This window comes from Pleurodeles waltl, chromosome 6, assembly GCF_031143425.1.
Source record: "Pleurodeles waltl isolate 20211129_DDA chromosome 6, aPleWal1.hap1.20221129, whole genome shotgun sequence".
Lineage (NCBI taxonomy): Eukaryota > Metazoa > Chordata > Amphibia > Caudata > Salamandridae > Pleurodeles > Pleurodeles waltl.
This window is the reverse complement of record NC_090445.1, coordinates 609,341,870-609,359,652: the sequence shown is the minus strand read 5'-3', so window position 1 is coordinate 609,359,652 and position 17,783 is coordinate 609,341,870. Positions and strand designations below refer to the sequence as shown.

Genomic DNA, 17,783 nt, shown 5'->3' with positions numbered 1-17,783 from the left:
TAGGGATGCTAAATATTTTTGCCTATCGTGACACCGGAGCTGCTCTTCAATGCGGGAGTGTTCCCTGCGAGCACGGTTATATTCTTCATTCTCCTGTGCTGTCTTCCCCTGTCTCAGTTCCCCCTCGTGCATATCCTTCTCCAGGGCATTCAGTTCTTTTTCAAGTGTGCGCCTCACCCCTACCGACTGCCCCAGACATAAGCCCCTCGTCACCACCTTGAGCGCCTCCCATTCCAAGGCCCTAGAGGGAGTGGACCCCTTATTCGTCTCAATATATTCTGCCAGGTGATCGCGTAGGGCCTCCCTATACGCCTGGTCCTCAAGTTCTGAGGGAGACAGCCTCCATGACGGTATAGGGGGTCTATCCTCCGATACCCTCATCGTTACTAACAAGGGATTGTGGTCAGACAAGGTGCGGGCTAAGTATTCCGAGCGTGTCATATTATTTATCAGGCCTGCTGTGCAGACTACTCTGTCAATTCTAGTGTGCACTCGGTGGAGACCCGAGTAGTATGAGTATTCTCTAGCCGTTGGGTGATGCATTCGCCAGACGTCCGACAACCCCCACGTGTCCAGCCACTCACTCAGCCTTTTGGCTGTTTTGATTGTCGCTGCCCCCTGTAGAGGCGGGGTGGACCTGTCCATATTTGTGTCTAGCACTGCGTTAAAATCCCCCCCTACTAATAGCTCTCCAGTGCTTTGACGTGTGAGGTGTCTCGATAGACTCGCCATAAAGGGAACCTGGTCTTGGTTGGGGGCATATATGCAACTTAAGACTATCGGGATACCTTGTAGCCTCCCTTCTAATATCACGAATCTTCCCTCCCGGTCTATATTGGAAGAGGTCATTGTGAAGGAGACCCCCGCTCTGATCCATACTAATGCACCTCTTGCATAGGCTGAGTATTCCGATGCAAACACCTGCCCCCTCCATCTGCGCCTTAGCTTCTCTCCCTCTCCAGGCGCCAGGTGTGTTTCCTGCAGTAATGCCACCTGTACCCCCCTTCTCTTCAAATAAAAGAGTATTTTGTGCCTTTTAGCTGGTGTGCCCATCCCCCTAACGTTCCAGGTCAATAAGTTGTAATCCGCCATTTCATGATTTCAGTCTGGTGACAATGCCCCCGCTTCTCCCCAGTCGTGAAGTTGTTTTCCCACGTCATCATGTCTTTGCCACAAACAAATTCCGCCACCCACTTTGCCATATTAACTTGTAACTGTGTATCCCAACTCCCATTCCCCGGGGCACCTCCTAACCTGTAGGCTGCCCAGAAAACTATGCAACCGTGCAACTTGTTCAACCTTTGACCAGCAGTTCTCACCATTTGGAATAGGCGAGGTTCTGTTCCGGGGGGTGGCCAAGTCCGGAGGGGCCGCTATATCACATGACATGCCCAGTCTCCGGTACCTTCCGCAGGCCCCGGCTAGCCAAGTTCGTCAGCCGTTTGTGGGGTCACCTTCGGGGCTCGGGCCGAATGCTCCAGGTCTCCCGCAGAGGACACCAGCGTGTCGTCCGTTTCATTCCCTGAACCTTCCTGGGGGGATGCCTCACCACCCATGCGTGCCGCCGCTTCCAGTGCTTCCTTCCTGCCTTTCTCTTTCTGTGTTTGTGTAGGCGCCAGTCGTCTGCGGTCTCTGGCCTTCCTTCCCGTCAGAGCTCGACGAGCCTTGCCCCCAGTCGGGCCCTCTCCTGTGGGACCTCCCGCCTGGGAGCTATGTGACTCCAGCCATTCCCATGCCTCCTCAGGGGATTGGAGGAATGTTGTCTTCCCTTCCAGTATCACTCTTAATCTGACTGGGTAGAGTAGCGAGTACTGAATTCCCTCCTCCCTTAGGGCTCTCTTAACTGCCAGAAACGAAGACCGCTTGTTCTGCACCTCCAGGGTAAAGTCCGGGAACAGTGTCACCTCCCCATTTGCGACTTTAAATGGGCCCGATTCCCTGGCCCTCTGCAGGAGGGTGTCCCTGTCTCTGTAGTGTAAGAGTTTAGCTATCACGGCCCGAGGGGGCCTCCCCGGAGCAAGGGGTCTCGCCGGTACCCGATGCGCCCGCTCCAGCGTGTAGAAAGGGGTCAAGCGCCCGGGCGCCACTATTGTACTGAACCATTCTCCAGAAATTAAACTATGTTCGCCCCCTCGGCCCCCTCCGGGAGGCCCACCACACACACATTGTTCCTTCTGTTCCTCCCCTCCGCATCTTCAGCTCTCTTTTCGAGGCGCGCCACTCTGTCAACCAGGGAGGTCACTTCAGCCATCAGGTCTTTCTGCTTTGGTGCTATATCCGCCAGTACAGTTTCTGTCTCTTTGACTCTGTCTGCCAGTTTATGGTGGTCCGCTCTCAGTAGGCTCACCTCAACCGCTACCTGACTGATCTCCCGTTGCAATGTTGTTTTGGTGTCTTCGATCGCCCCGAGTATTTTATCTAAAGTATCCTGGACTTTGATCTGCATATGGCCCTGTGGGTCCGGTTCCCCGCTCTCGGCCAGAGCCGCAGTGTCCATGGTTCTGTTCTTGTGGCGGTTCTTGGGGGGCATCTGACCAGCAACGGAGCTCGCCCCGGGGGCTCCGGCAGCGGCCCCAGCAGTTTCTGTTCCACTCCGGGATGTCTCTCCCCATTCACCGTAGGCCTCACCCCCGCTCCCGGCTGGACCCCAGCGGGGTCCCTCCCCCCACTCAGGTCCCACCGTTTCCGGGTCGTAGCACCAGGGACTATGCGCCGACACTCTCCGTTTAGGCGCTATCCGTTTCAGCTCTGGGTCCTTTAGCCCGTCGTAGGCTCTCAGCTGTCACTCTTCATCGTGGCTCCGATTTTCCTCCCGCTAGCCTCCCTTGTTGCACCAGAGATACTTCTGTGCTCGGTCCTACTCATTTAGGGATCTCCAGCACTCCAATGTGCCCGGGGGAGTCCGCAGTTCTACCTTTTGGGCAATCCACCCACCGCTCACCCCCGGGGGCGCGATCCGCCATCCGCCAGTTTCGTCAGTCGGTCCTTTTGTCTCGCTGGCTTGATCCTATCATCTGGATTCCTCAGCCCTGGGTACCCAGTCAGCACCCATGGGTCCCGGGTCGACTCAGTCCGGGGCCACCCCGTTCCGACATCCGACTCAATCGGACCAACCGTCCCGCATCTAACTCGCCAGTGTTTGCGGGGGTTCACCAGGTCCCGTTATCCCTCGTTCACTCCGCTTCTTCGGTGTGTGCCAGGGCCCAGAGACCCACCTCAAGTCAAGCAGCCCCGCAGTTTGTCCCCGGGTCACGCCGCTACCTCGAAGTCGCTCCGCACTGCCACTCTCTCGTTCGTGGCCTCGCTCCGTCCCCAATCCTTCCTGGGGCCTCGCCCGTGTCCTAGAATTGCGCCACTTCGCCGCCCAACAGAGTGCGTCTTCTGCTGGGCCACCAGGCCCCAAACGGCATCTCCGCCCCAGCTGGTAGACTCCGCCGGCGTCCTCCACTATCTTCAGGCCTCCGGGCCGCCTCAACCTGCAGCCCCGCCCGTGGCCGCAACCCCGATCTCGGGCCTGCCCCTGTGTTCTCCAGGGGCCGCCCGCCTCCGGTTGCGCAGCCTCCTTGCACCTCAGCTGTGCGCGACCACACCTGGGCCCCCAGGCCCCCATTGGCACCTCCGCCGCCACTGGAGAGCCTGCCCGGCACCTCCCGCTGCTCTGTGCCACCCGCACTCTCACCGCTTCGAATCGCGGCACCACGCAAGGCCGCGGCTTCGGCCGCGCACTCAGGCCCGCGGACTCCAAAGTCTCCGACGGGCAGATTCCGGCACTCCCGGGGTCGCCGCGGGGGCCCACACACTCGGTCCCCTCCGCTGGCCTTGCCCCGCAGCCTGGACCTCAGTCGGCCCGGGGAAGGCACGCTTCCGACTCACTACTCGCCGGCCCCTCCGGAGCTAGTAATTCAGGCGTGCGCCATCTCCGGGTCCTTGGCCACGCCCCCCCAGAATGTAATATCCTGTTGCCGTTTTCTTTAGGGAGGGGCATCAAGACCAACTTATGGCATTGCCTTTCGTTAGTCAACCAGAGGGGGGAATCCTTTGAAAGAATTTAGCGACCATTCTAAGAGGTACAGGACGGTGATTCAGTCTACTGATGTATTTTTTTAAAGCATCAGTTGACTGGATCAGGAATACTTCACAGTTGGTACACATCTTATAGCGATCCCTCACAAAGCTGATCTACAAACTCTAGAACCTGGATTGTATTAAGAGATCAACATCAACCTGTCGCTACAGTTACCCATCATACTTCCAGCATACTCTCTGGAAGTTGCCTCATGTTGCTAATCCAGCATGCCATTATAACATCACTTTGTTACACTGTAATAGCACACCCGAGGTGTATATAAACAATACTGAAGTTGCATGTTGGATAACAGTGATTCAGCCCGTTCTTGAGGTGAGATTGTTGGTTTTCATGGTTTTGATTTCTGAGGTGGGGCAAAGGATGACTAGACCAGCAAGCTCCCTTTGCCTTGTCAGACAGCTGAAGTAGGTTCTATCTCACACATTGTGGACCTGTTTCATTACCTCACCCATGACAAACAAGCTTAGATATTCTGTTCAAGGTCATTGGTTTCCAGGCAGTAAGGGCTATGGATGGCTGCAGTTCTTTGCCTTTATCAAGAAACATTCTATTGAACAGTAAAGATTTCTCCCTGCATCCTGGAGCAGTCAGTTGCTACCGGGCAGTACTGCCTTCAACCTCTGCTGTCCAAGCATCACAGGTACTATTTATTGCATAACATTTGCTAGGTTGATTCTCTAAGCGTAACAAGTGGGAGCTGTCAAGGTTTACCCCAATGGGCGGTAGATGGTATAGAACTCACACCGTGTATGAAAAATAAATATATTACTATGACAAATAAATATATTACTTATGTGGTAAGGCACTGTAATAGAAATAACATTGAGATCTATGGCCAGTGGGGAAAAGTTGGTGTGTCCTTTCTTTTGCATATGACTAGCTTGTATTCACTTGTTTCTTTCAGACATTTCTGAGTGAGATGCTTCCCTAAAAATGTGAACAGGAAGTTAAACAACTTGCAGAATGAAGTGAATGTGTGCATAGCCTACATTAAAGTTTGTTTGGATGCATACAACTAATAGTAAACAATCATCGGGAACTTGCAGAAATGTGCACAATGGAGTGCAGTTTGTAAAGCCTTAAATGCTGATTTGTGACTCGCCCTGAAAGCCATCTGACTAAAGTCAACTGTTTACTGGAGAAATTTACTAAGGAGCATGTTAATGTGCTTTCATATAGGTACAAATGTGCGCTTTAAGGTCTAATGATAATCTGAAGGCATACTGATTGTCAAATGTTTTCATCCTGGGTGATAACGATTGCCATTGCAGAGCCTCCACTACATAGAGATCTTACCTGCTTGGTCTGCACTTCCGGAACATTAAAACAGTCAGGAAGAATAATGAGGCAAGGCAAGAAGTTTTTTATGGATAGTTCAGAAATAAGCACAGTGCTTCCTAGACAATGTCTTCAGTTTCAGTTTTTGTGGACAGAGAACCAGGGAGGGGATTAAGGATTCAAAGAAGCATGCTGTCTGTACTTTAGATGACTTGAAGTCAATTTAGTTTTTCAATCATCTGAATGATATCTTCAGGTAAGGTACTGAAGATGCCAAGATATGTCCAATGGGCATAACATAACTCAATTTTGAAATCTCCTTTACCTTTACCTTCAGATATCCCAGCAAGAAAAAGGTTTCAAAGATCTTCCAGATTATTAAATAATATTTAAAAAAAAACACAATAGCAGAAGTTGACATTGGGCTTCCATGGTAAGTTGAGTGTCCATTACCTCTCGGTTCTTAACCTTGCTGACCGATATTTGAAGAACAAATGTTGGGCTATATGCTGAAGAGGAATGCAAGATTCATTTAGGAGCTGCAAGGCATCCACACACTGGAAACCTCGGACAATAACAACTTTAGTGTGATCTTTAAAGTGAAAGATGAAATACAAAAACAGGTCTGGTGGGTAGTGCGAGCCTGTGGCACGTTGCTCGTGAAGGGGGATTAACCAGGAAGGAATGACCACATACATTTACTCAGATAGGATGGGTTTAATCATTTACCTTGCTGTAACTTGAAGAATGAGAGCCTGTTTAGGAAAACTGCATGGTCAACAATTTCGAAGATCTTGGCATCTTGACATCCACGTAAAAAAAAGTCTGGGGATCCATTAATGGTTTTAAGACTTGTACGCTTGCTGGTTGTCCTCACTGCCACTCTGTTCCACAACATTGTTGCATTCCTATTATGCTGGTTATCACTCTGAGACACTCTGTATAAGCCTTCTGGAAATGACTCTGAAACCATGTTGTGTTTTATTTCATGATGAAAATTTTATAAACAGATTGCCAGCAAAAAGTCTGGTCATTCAGCATTGGATTTTGCCACTAATTATTTCTCAGGATGAGCAAAAAACAACTTGGATGGGGGTCTTTAAGGCAGTTTCTTTTATAAAAGTCTGGAATCTGAAAATGATCACTCACTCCAAAGGTGAGGAGTATAAGCCAAGTTACTTATTTGGCAGTAGTGTGTGAGGGCAACAGGATCAACCTTAAAACTTAATTGCTTGCATGAAAATAAGCCGGTGGTGAATCCACTACAAATAACTGTCCTTAAAATCAGTAATATGGTTATTCAATCTAAACCATCTTGACAAATTATCTGCCTTTCCAGTGCATTTTATTTTGGTGGAGGCAGATATTCAGGGGATTCTATATACCTGCAGATGCATTGAGTGACACTGGCAGGATGCTGGTGTCTGCGATATCCTTACAGAGTCAATTAGTGCTGTTCAGGGATTTGCAGGGGATCTTAGCCTCTGACCACTGATGAAGATAGACTAGTCAAGAATTGATAATGGACACATCTCTTAAGTTGATGGGCTATCCATAGTGCCCTTAATCTCTCATAGAAAAATACATTAATTGATTCTCAATGTGTGAAAAATGTTGTATTTTCTTAGTTTACTGGGCTTGATGGTTGCTGTTAACATGTTGTGTGATCGGTAGGTCATCAAATCAATCTCTACAAGCCTAACTCAACCATTTGACCTGAGATCTACGAATATAGTACAGTTAAGATGGGCAATAGTAACACTTGTTAATTCTTTCTTTTAAACTATGGTATTAGGTGTTGTTTAAAAATGTTTCACATTCAAACTTAACTTTGTTAAAAAATTAGCTAAGGCTGAGTGATATTTTTGTTGTTTTTCGGTACCTCAAATCCTGCATGTGAAATTATTAAGTAGAGCATATATTCCACAATTATTTTGTTTATGATACGTGTGAAGGAGCACAATGGGACTAATTTTCTTTTTGATGGTTTTCTATCAACTGTAGTGTATAGAGAAGATGAGGGAGGAACTACAAAATCCAGAATTCCTAGAAATATAGAAGTTTGTAGAAACATCTGAAGGATATGAGTTCAGTTAGCAGGGATTTCCAAATGTGTGATCTGATAAATGGAGTGTTACCTCTTTGGCTCACTGATGAAATATTAGATTTTCAGGAGGAAGCAGTGGTCTTTTTAATTGTGTCCAGTATGGGTTTCCTCAGAATACTATTTACATTTTTATTTATTTGTTTTACACAGCACAGCTCGTAGCAGTATGAGCTCACCTTACATAAAACATCTAAGTACTTAGGATACACAGTGTAATTGAACTAGTCTGAGATCGTCAGGGGAATATGGACAGGAGCAGAGCCTGTCTATTTTTGTGAAGATTTGTGTGCAGGATCTTTAGCTGAAATTTAGCTCAACTGCAGTTTGAGCATGCAGGTTTTTACATTCCTTGTGAAGGACTAGATGGTCGGTCAGGTCATAGGTTGTGCTGGAAGGGTGTTCCACTTGATTTTTGCCACAGCAGTTAAGGATTGCTTTATGATATGAATGTAGGGGTTTTGAGATGTATATTGTTTCACTTCTTGAAGCTCTTAAGCCTACAGGTATGGTTAAGAGATTGGCACTGGTTCCAGATGTTTTTCAGGAAAATTGCTTTATATGTCAAGCATCCTGTTTTTAATACAATCCTCCATTCCAGTGCTAGCCAATTGAAGTTTCTGCAGGATTGGCATGATATGGTTGAATTGTTTTTCATTGCAATAGATTTTTCTTTTCAGTGGACACCACTTCGAAAGGAGGCAGAGAAATGCTTGAGGGACCAGCCAGGAAGCCATTTCCGCAGACATTTCTAGAGATGAACTTGTAATTGACTGTCTGTTTTTTAAATGGGTTGGTGAGAGTATGCACAGTATTTTGAAGAATGAAAGTAGTTGTTTAATGCATGCAGCCCTTTATATTTGAGTGGAAGTAGTGTCAAAGCATTGTTAAGAAATCCAACAATTTCATCACATTGGATAATAATGGCCTTCCACTTTGAGATCTTGCCTCAATCCTCGGTTGACTTTGCTTCTGAATATATGTGATGTTAGGAAGTATTTCGTATTTTGTAAGTTCAGCATCAGAAAATGTTCTGCCATACCCTTTTGAAGTTTTTTATGCATGATCGTGATTGCCCTCCATGGATGGGAGCATCTGTTTAAGCTGGGTGACTGATTAAGTTGGGTGACCTAACTCTAGTGTCTGCCAGATGTGAGCTCACTGGCTCCAGATACAGTTAGGAAGCCATATCGCCGAATACCTTTGCGAGGGCCGTGTCTTCTTCAGTCAGTGACGCAGTCTTCTGGTCCTTTTGTGGGTGTCGGCGCTTATTTTTGTTATTGCAAGTTGTTTTGCAGAGATAAGGTGAATTACTACAATGCTATCAATTCTAAGTGCTTGAAGATTTCATCATGATTTGTTTGTGCATGTACGTGGGATTTGCTGCCAGCTAGAGTAATGTAGTGGAATCCTCACCCCTGGTTCTATGACTTCGATGAAAGAGTAGCGTTCAGTCCCTACAGCAAAGTCCTTCTTTGTGCCGGGTGACGCGCTGGTGTTCGTAGAATGCTCCTGTGGCAGAGTAACAAAAAGTAGAACACAAATTCTTGGTGGCTCTGAGACTTTGAGAACAGGGTGCAAGCCAACAAGTCCTTGAAGTTACTTGGGGTTTAAAGGTTGTAGAGTAGGTTTCAGTCCTTCTCACTACCAGAGGCAGCAGGCCAACACATCAGGTTGCAGATTTCAGTCTCTCTTGGCAACACAACAATCGGCAGTCAGCAGGCCAACACACCAAAGCAAATAGCAAAGTATCAGCCCCTTCTGGTCAGCACAACTCCTCCTCTTGGTAGAATCTCCTCAGGACCCCCAAAGTGAACTGATTTGGTGGGGTTTGGGGCCCAGTACTTGCCCAAATGTACATTGAAGTGGGGGAGACTTACAGGTTGGCCTTTGAAGATCTCAATGTACCTGCACTTCTGTCCCTGGCTCCAGACACTCTAGTGGGGGGTAGTATTCAGGTGTAGGTGTCAACTTATTCCTCCCATCTAGACCATGAAGACCCATCAACCTGGCCATCACTATCTAAATGTCACACCCAAGATCCCTTTATGTGTGATTGTTTAGAGGGAATGCACAAACCCCAGCTGTCATCTACCCCAGATTTGTAATCCGAGACAGTCAGAGGCACAGGATAGTTAAAGTAAGAAAATGCCAGCTTTCTAAAACTGGCATTTTCAGACTTAAAAATTAAAAACCAATTTTACTAAATGATGTGTTTTTAAATTGTGAGTCTAGAGACACCAAACTTTAAGTCTCTATGTGCTCCCAATAGAAAATTACACTTAAAGGGCGTTTTAAGGCAACTCCCTTGTTAGCCTATTGTAGAGAAAGGCCTTGCAGTTGTGAAAAACGGATTTTGTAGTTTTTCACTACCTGGACATGTTATACTTAAAAATACATATTCAACTTTTTAAATACACTGCTCCCTGCTCTGGGGCTAACCAGGGCCTACCTTTGATGTAATTCATATATAATATAAAGGAAGGTTTGGGCCTGGCAAGTGGGTGTTCTTGCCAGGTCGTAATGGCAGTTTAAAACTGCCCACGCAGGCTCAACAGTGGCGGTCCTGAGGCATGTTGGAAGGGCTGCTGTAGTGGCTGGCACAATCGGTGCTGCAGGCCCACCAGTAACATTTAATTTGAAGTCCCTGGGCACTTGCAATGCACTTTACTCAGGACTTACAAGTATATTAAAAATGCCAATTGTAGATAAGCCAATGTTAACGTGTTTTAGAGTACAGAGCACCTGCACTTTAGCACTGGGCAGCAGTGGAATAGTGCATAGCATCCTAAAAGCCAGCTGAAATGAGTCAGAAAAAACAGGAGGTCGGAGGGCAAAAGGTTAGGGGAAACCACTCCAAGAATGCCAGGTTTAACACTGCCCCGTGGGCTGTTTAGGTCCCACCCTAGGGGGACTTATATGTATTAAAATTGTGTTTTAGACTTTACAAATGGTTTATTTTGCCAAGTTGAATTGGCAGTTTAACACTGCACAAAGGCTTCAGTGGCAGGGTAAGACATGTTTTAAGTGACTACATAAGTAGGTGGCCCAATACGTGCTGCAGGCCCAGTACTAGTATTTCATTTACCGGCGCTGGGTTTACGGTATACCACTTTACTAGGGACTTATAAGTTGATTAAATATGCCATGCAGGTATAAGCCAATTGCACCATGTTTTAGAGAGGGAGCACAAGCACTTTAGCACTGGTCAGTAGTGGTAAAGGGCTCAGAGCTCTAAGGCCAGCAAAAACGAATTCAGCAAAAGAGCAGGGAAGAAGGCAATAAGTTTTGGCGGGGAGAAGACCACCCTAAGGCTGACAGGACTAAGGTATACTTATTGTAATCAGTTGATTAATGCATTAGAAATGACCTACCTACCCCTTGAGTTAAACCACAGAGTGCTAGTTTTACCTTGTTGAGTTGCTAGTTCAAGCTGCTGTCCGGAATCACCAAGCGCAGTGATGTGTGGCGGAGCAGAGCACTATCATACCTGATACTGTTGTAGTTCTTATTAAGCTTCTGGTGTGTGTATGTGTGTATATATATATATATATATATATATATTTTCTCTGTTTAGTTTACCTTCATATCTTTCATAGTGTTCCCTGCTCAACACAGTGTGTAACATTCTTCTATGCATTTCTTTGTAGATTTGTGTAGATGATTTAGTGACCGTGACTGTCTGACTGAAAATGGATCTTGGTGCATCCTACAAGTGCAGTAATGTGCAGAATTGGATCTCCCTTCTATGCTGTCCAAGATCTCCTTCCTCTTGATTTTCAATTGTCCCAGGGCTCCCACCAGTGAGGTCCCACATTACTTTTTGGTATCTTTGCCATATGTGTCTTGGGATTTATGCGAATTTGAACAGGAATGCAATTTTGAGTTCCTTCTCAGGCCACATAGAACTATTTGTTTGATTAGATAATTTGTCATCTTTGCAGCAATTGATAAGTCCGGTGTGTAATTATGAAGTGACTATTTTATTTTTCAGTTTTTTAAGATGTCTCATCATTCTAGACTTAGACGCGCTAACAAGCCTTGCCGGGAGCACCAGCTGATCAGAGGCGGGACCAGGCCCCTTTAAATTTGCTACGCGGGCCCGCGTCGCAGGATGCGCGCGGGCTAAGGGCGGACCCGTCCGGAGCCCGTCCGCACCCGTCAGCGCCCGGAAGAGTCTGGGCTGGGCCATACTCTTTTTTATTTTTATTTTTTCTCTTTTTTCTGGTGGCAAACCTCTTTGAGCGGTTCAGGGAGACTTGGCTTACCTGCTGTGCCCTATAGAACACTGCTTGACTTGCTGTGACTATTTGCATTCCTTTCAGGACGGGCTAGCCCCCCCCCCCCTCTGGGACCTAAGGTACGGTTGAGAGCTCTCTGATATTCCCGTGTTTACCCTTTTTTTTTCTTTTTCTTTTTTGCACCTACTCTGGTGCTGAGTCCTTTTAATTTTTTTTTTTGAATGGGAAAGCGCAAGGGGCAGTCCAGCCCAGACCTAGGCCCTGCTAAAACCAAATTCTCTAAATCTAGTAGAGTCACGCAACCTCACACCAACTGCGTGTCTAGAGAAATTGACAATTTAATTGAAGAAGTGGAGTCTATCCTTAAGGAAAAAGAGTGCAATGCTCGGAAGAGGTTGAAACCTGGAACTTTATTGCCGTTTTTAACATCGCGATCCAATTCCTCTATTGATGTCCAGCCTCAGAGAATTCCAGTCCAAGCTCTTGCCTCCTTAAGTCCGCCCTGAATGGCTAATCACTCACCTTTGCGTGAATCTGTTTCTAATTTGGAAGCCATACCCACTGACTCTGTTCTCCATGGGATTTCCTGCTCAAATCGTTTTTCTGTTTTGGATCACTTAGACTTGGCCAGTGCCAAACAGACTCCTTTGACTTCTGTGCCTTCTAACTGTGATCCCTCTAGAGAAGATGTTTTAGCACTAGTCTCTAGTTTAAAGCATGAAGTAGGGGAGCTGAAGTGTCTATTGCTTGAGGTTCTTAAGCTTCTTAAATCTGATCCAACTTCTCAGTGTGCTCCGAACCCAGTGCCATTGCAATGTACTCATACCACGGTCTCTGTCACTTTGCCAGTAGATCCTCCATCGATTTTGGAGGTTACCCAGAGCTCTAGTTATAGGCCGTATTACGGTAAACACTCTGCTCCACTTTTGGCGAAACCTATATCTTCTCCTCCCATTACCGACTGGACTGTGGACCATTCTATCCACACAACTAATCGAAATTGTATTCATATGCGCAATGTTCCCCCTCTCACAGCTCAGTCGAGGGAAGATACACCCTTGTTAATTAATAAGCCTTCGCATTGGATCCGCCATGTCAGAGGCTGTGGTTCTATCATCCACTCAGACATTGTATTTGCCTCACTGTTGTGTGGTCGCACTGGCGAGCGAGATACTATCAGACTCAATCCTGCAAGCCCTTCTTTAGTTATGGGTCTCCTGCAGATGGAAGCTCGCAATTTTTCAAGGATGGAATTTGATATAATTTTTAGTGACAGCATGTCTGCTTTGGGAAATAAGAACTTGTTCTCTCGTTCATGCATGAACAAGTTGATTACATCCAATGTAATTGATCCTGCTGCCTGTTCTGGTTTGCCACCTTCCCCTGTTGCTGAGCTTGACATGGTCCCTATTTTTAAATGTGTTTGCGCTCGAGACCCTGTGTCTCAAGGGGGTACATCTGATGTGGATTGACTATGTACTCTCAATCCTTGTAAATCTAGTGCTGGACATGCTTCTCAGGCCTTGTCACTCCAAAGATCTTTGCCAAGCCTGGGTGCTACCACTCTACGGGACCCACCTAGTATTGCTATTGTGACCTCCAATTCAGTATTGGTTGTTGACTTTTGTGTAGCCACTTGCAGTACTACGTATGTCACAGGGAAATTTTTGTCTTGGAATGTGGCATGTATTAAGAGTAAATTAGCTGATCCCGAGTGGGGGGCTTATGTTGAATCCTTCTGTATTTGCATGTTCCAGGACACTTGGGCCACGGATTGTGTATATAGGCAAGGCTTTTGCTCCTTCACTAAAAATGCTATGCAGTCTTCTATGGGTAGGGAAATAGGGGGTTTATGCACCTGGGTCCAGTTGACTGAGGTGGGCAAAGTAATGGAGATCACTGTTGACTCCTGTGATATTTTAGCAATAGTAATTCGGACAAACTCAGGTACTCCTGTGTTATGTATTAATATCTATAATAGACCAGGCCCTTCCAATCACCAGTCTGCTACTATAGATCTCCTGCATAATCTCATATCTGACTTTCGTTCTAAACATCGTATTATCATTGCAGGTGTTCTAAATGTGCAAATTGATTTTGACTCAGCTTACGCCGAGTCAACAGAGGTTGAAGACGAAGTGTGGAATATTCCCCCTTTCTTAACCCATCTAGCGTCGTCTGCTGCTTCTTGCAGGGCGACGCAGATAATAGATCTTGCAGTATTTCATGGCCTTCGTTTCGGAAATGGCCGATTTCCTGCTGACAATCCTGCTAGACCTACTTTTTTTTAGAGACCTTTATAGCAGTATTTTGGATTATGTCATTTTTGACCTATGGGTTTGGCACTCTGTAGTGTGGAAGTGGGTCCACGGTTTACTAGTGACCACGCTCCTCTACAAATTGTATTTAGTGGAACTCTTTTTGCAGGGCCTCCGTCGCACTTTGCTTTTAACGCTCACGATTCTTTGAAATTGTCTACCAATAGGCGCGCTGTGAGGTGGGCTTCGTTTCAGAAGTCCAATCTGCTAAACGATAAACTGCGCGCCTTAGTTTCTAGCCACCAGCTTTTTGATGATTATATTGTATTATCCCCTCTGGAAGTTATGTCTTCCCATGTGGTTCTTTTTGCGGCTCTTAAGGAGCTTTTTATTAAATCTGTTACGAATCGAAGGAATTCCCCTATCGTATCTAACTGCAAATGGTTTGATAAGAGGTGTTGTGAGGCCAAGAGCCTCCTCGCTAAAGCGTTAAAGTCGAAGACCCGGGAAACCATTGTAAATGCGAGAAGAACTTATGTCTCCACTTGCAAATTATGCAAACTTAGTATGAGGAAAGTCTATGGGGAGATCTGGCTGAGGCGGCCAGGACCTGTGATGTTAAACTTTTTTGGCTCTTGGTTTCACGCAGAGACTCAGATCTTTCACTCACTCCAGAATGCCACATTGCTGCTGACACCTGGCTTACTCACTTTAGGGAACTGTACGGCTCTTCGCCGGCAATTGTTGACATTAGCTTTGCAGAATCTCCAAAGTGTTGTCCTGCGGTGCCTCCCTTTACTTTAAAAGAAACAGAGTTGACAATCTGTGCCCAAAAATCAGGGAAGGCTCCTGGACCAGATGGTATCCCCTCGGACCTGTACAAATCAGACTTGTCCACATGGACCCGGTATATCAACAGGATATCGAACATTGCTTTGGCTACTAGGTCTTATCTGGATTCCTGGAAGGTGGCAACAATTGTGCCCATTCATAAGAAAGGAGAAAAGAGCCTTCCAGGAAACTATAGACCCATCAGCTTATTAGATAACTTGCAAAAAATATTTTGCTTTCAGCTGCTAAGCAGACTGAAACATTGGATAGTGAAAAATCAGGTATTAAGCCATTTTCAGGCAGGATTCAGGGACAAGGTCAGTACTATCAATCAGGTCTTCCGCTTTACTACCATTAAGTGGAAGACCGTAGACGTAGACCATGGCCATCTTTTTGTTGCCTTTGTCGATCTGAAATCTGCTTTTGACCTTGCCCCGCGCCCCAAGCTGTGGGAGGTTATGAGCAATACTGGAGTCCCGGGCTCCATGATTAATATAATTAAAGATCTTTACTCTGGCAATTGTGCCAGAGTACGTTGGGGCCCAGCAGGTGATCTGACTCCAGCATTCCCCACAGCTCGCGGTGTGAGGCAGGGTTGTGTTCTTGCGCCTACCCTGTTTCTTCTGTTTATCAATGCTTATATTCCGTACCTTCTAGATTGTCCTGGTGATGCCCCCAGTATGGGTGGGCAGAAGTTCCCATGCCTTTTATTTGCTGATGATACCTTGCTACTCTCTCGAACAGCTATGGGTCTTTCAAGTCTGCTTTTCAAAGTTTATGGAGTTCTGCAAGGACCACGGTTTGGAAATCAACTTAGTAAAAACAAAATATATGATGTTTGGGGACAAAAAGCAGAAAATGAAGAGGCCTGTATACCTAGAAGGTGTTTCTCTGGAAAGAGTGGGCACTTTTGATTATCTAGGCAGAAAATTAGAAGACTCACATTTCTGGCATGCCCATCGTCAGAAATCATTAATGTGTCTGAAGCAAAGGGCGGGTGGCATTGTGAGATTTGCTGCCAGATCCCCCAGTATTGCTATGAATCCTGCTTTCAAAATATACAAATCTCAAGCCAGGGGTGTGGGAGCTCTGTACGGTGCGGAGCTTTGGGGTTACTGCAACTTGGTGAATCTGGCCAGGGTGGAAATCCAGTTTCTGAAGATGTTGTTAAAAGTTCCTTCTAGCACTCCAACCTTGCCCATCCGAATGGACTTAAATCTTTTTTCAATTAAGCAGATTGCTGCCTTAAGGCCCCTCTTGTTTTGGATTCGGCTATGGTCATTAGACGCCCTCATTCCATTCAGATGTGGGCTCCTTAATCTGGTGGGCACCAACCCTAATACTAAAATTAATTGGTGTGTTTATGTTGAACGGTCCCTAACCCACCTTGGTTTGCGGTCCTACTGGAAGGATCCCTCTTCCATCCCTAAAAACGCTGTGCAGTCGTTGAAGGACGCTTTTTGGCTCAAAGTTCAGACTGCTCAATTTGCTGTTGTCCATGTCTGACAGCTACCTGCTATTTAAATGTCACTATGAGTTTGAGCCCTTCATGGATGCAGCACTTTCTCCATTTGCACGTGCCCTTTTTATCAGATTCAGAATAGGGTCCCTCCCTCTGTGTTCTTTAACATATAAATGGTCAAGTTCCACTAATGGGGCTAAGCTATATCCGATGGGATGCAAGAACGAAGAGTCTGCCTTACATGTCCTTTTTCAATGTTGTGCATATGATAAACAGATGGCCCTTTGGATTAGTCCCCATGTAAACAACTGGGTCTTAAGAGCTGTTCACATGCTTAGAGAGTTTTCAAATCTGATCCATCCATTTACATAGCCTATCCAGTGGCAATATTCTTTGAATCAATTTGGCGTCTTAGACTAGCGATTTTAAAGAAGAAGATTTTTGGAATCCATTATGGCGCTTTAGATAGTGATTCAAAGAGTAAGATTGGACGGCTGCCTTTTAGATTTAGATCTTCTTAAGTATATTTATTGTACCCTGGTGTATGACATTAGCTGACATTTTCTGGGCTCAGAGGTCTTGTTTTATATTATTGGAGGAAAAATATTTTATGTCTATTTTGCCATGGTTTTAACTTCTTTTCTTAAAATTTTGTATTCATTTTATTGTGTTTTTTTTTTTTTATATAATCCTTTTTATAATTTGCTATATATTGTACTTTTATGGTATATTTTTACTTACCGAAATAAAGCAAATGATGAATGATGATGATGACTTAGCCTGCTCATAATTACTCTAATTTCTGACTTTAAAAGTAAGTGTAGCAGACGGAGAAAGGTGATTTTCAGCACCCCACAGTTAAATAAGGAAGCCAGCCGGTCCTGTCATTCCCTGCTTGTAGTTCAGCAACTCGAAGTGTTGGGTGCAACCAGACGCATATTGGGAGCTATAGAAATTTGCCTGATTGTGGGAAAGGATTGTAAAAATATTGCGGGGAAAGGATTGTAAAAATGAGTGCCAAAGCTGATATTGGCACTAACACTCCCCATTTGTTTTCCCTTTCAGATACTTTGCCAGAGTCGCTCACATTCCTCTTGTGCAGGATGACGCCCCTGAGTCTTATGGTGTTGATGAGCTGTCTGTCTGTGCAGACGCTGGCACAGACCACCAAGGTATTGGCAATAAAGATAGAATTTTACATAGCACTCGGATACAAATGCACGGGGGTGTCCATCTATCTGCTTTCAAAGTACTTTGTTGTCTAGAATTGTTTAAATCAGTCATTTATATTATCATTGTTCTGTTTTCTGTCAGAATGGACAATCTCGTCTGACCCTGTTGACCTGATTCCTCTAATTGCACCAATGTCCAGAGAACCTCATAAAGTGCAAAAAGACTGGTTTCTCCTGAGCACTGCCATGTGTAACCCCGAAATTTCACTCTGTAATGTTAATGCAGCAAGCAGATGGTCGCGCATCACGCTGACGTTTATATTACACAACGCATCTTTTTTCACCAGCGA

The 17,783-nt window shown here is 45.8% G+C and overlaps 1 protein-coding gene across 2 annotated transcripts in view; it reads left to right on the top strand.

Moving 5' to 3' along the window:
• TMEM9 (transmembrane protein 9) overlaps positions 1–17,783 on the top strand; it is a 207,571-nt gene that overhangs the window by 25,315 nt on the left and 164,473 nt on the right. For both annotated transcript variants that reach the window (XM_069238891.1, XM_069238892.1), the window contains exon 2: positions 17,327–17,433. In XM_069238891.1, the coding sequence (XP_069094992.1) occupies positions 17,365–17,433 (69 nt within the window). In that variant the 5' untranslated portion in view covers positions 17,327–17,364. The remainder of the gene's footprint in view (positions 1–17,326; positions 17,434–17,783) is intronic.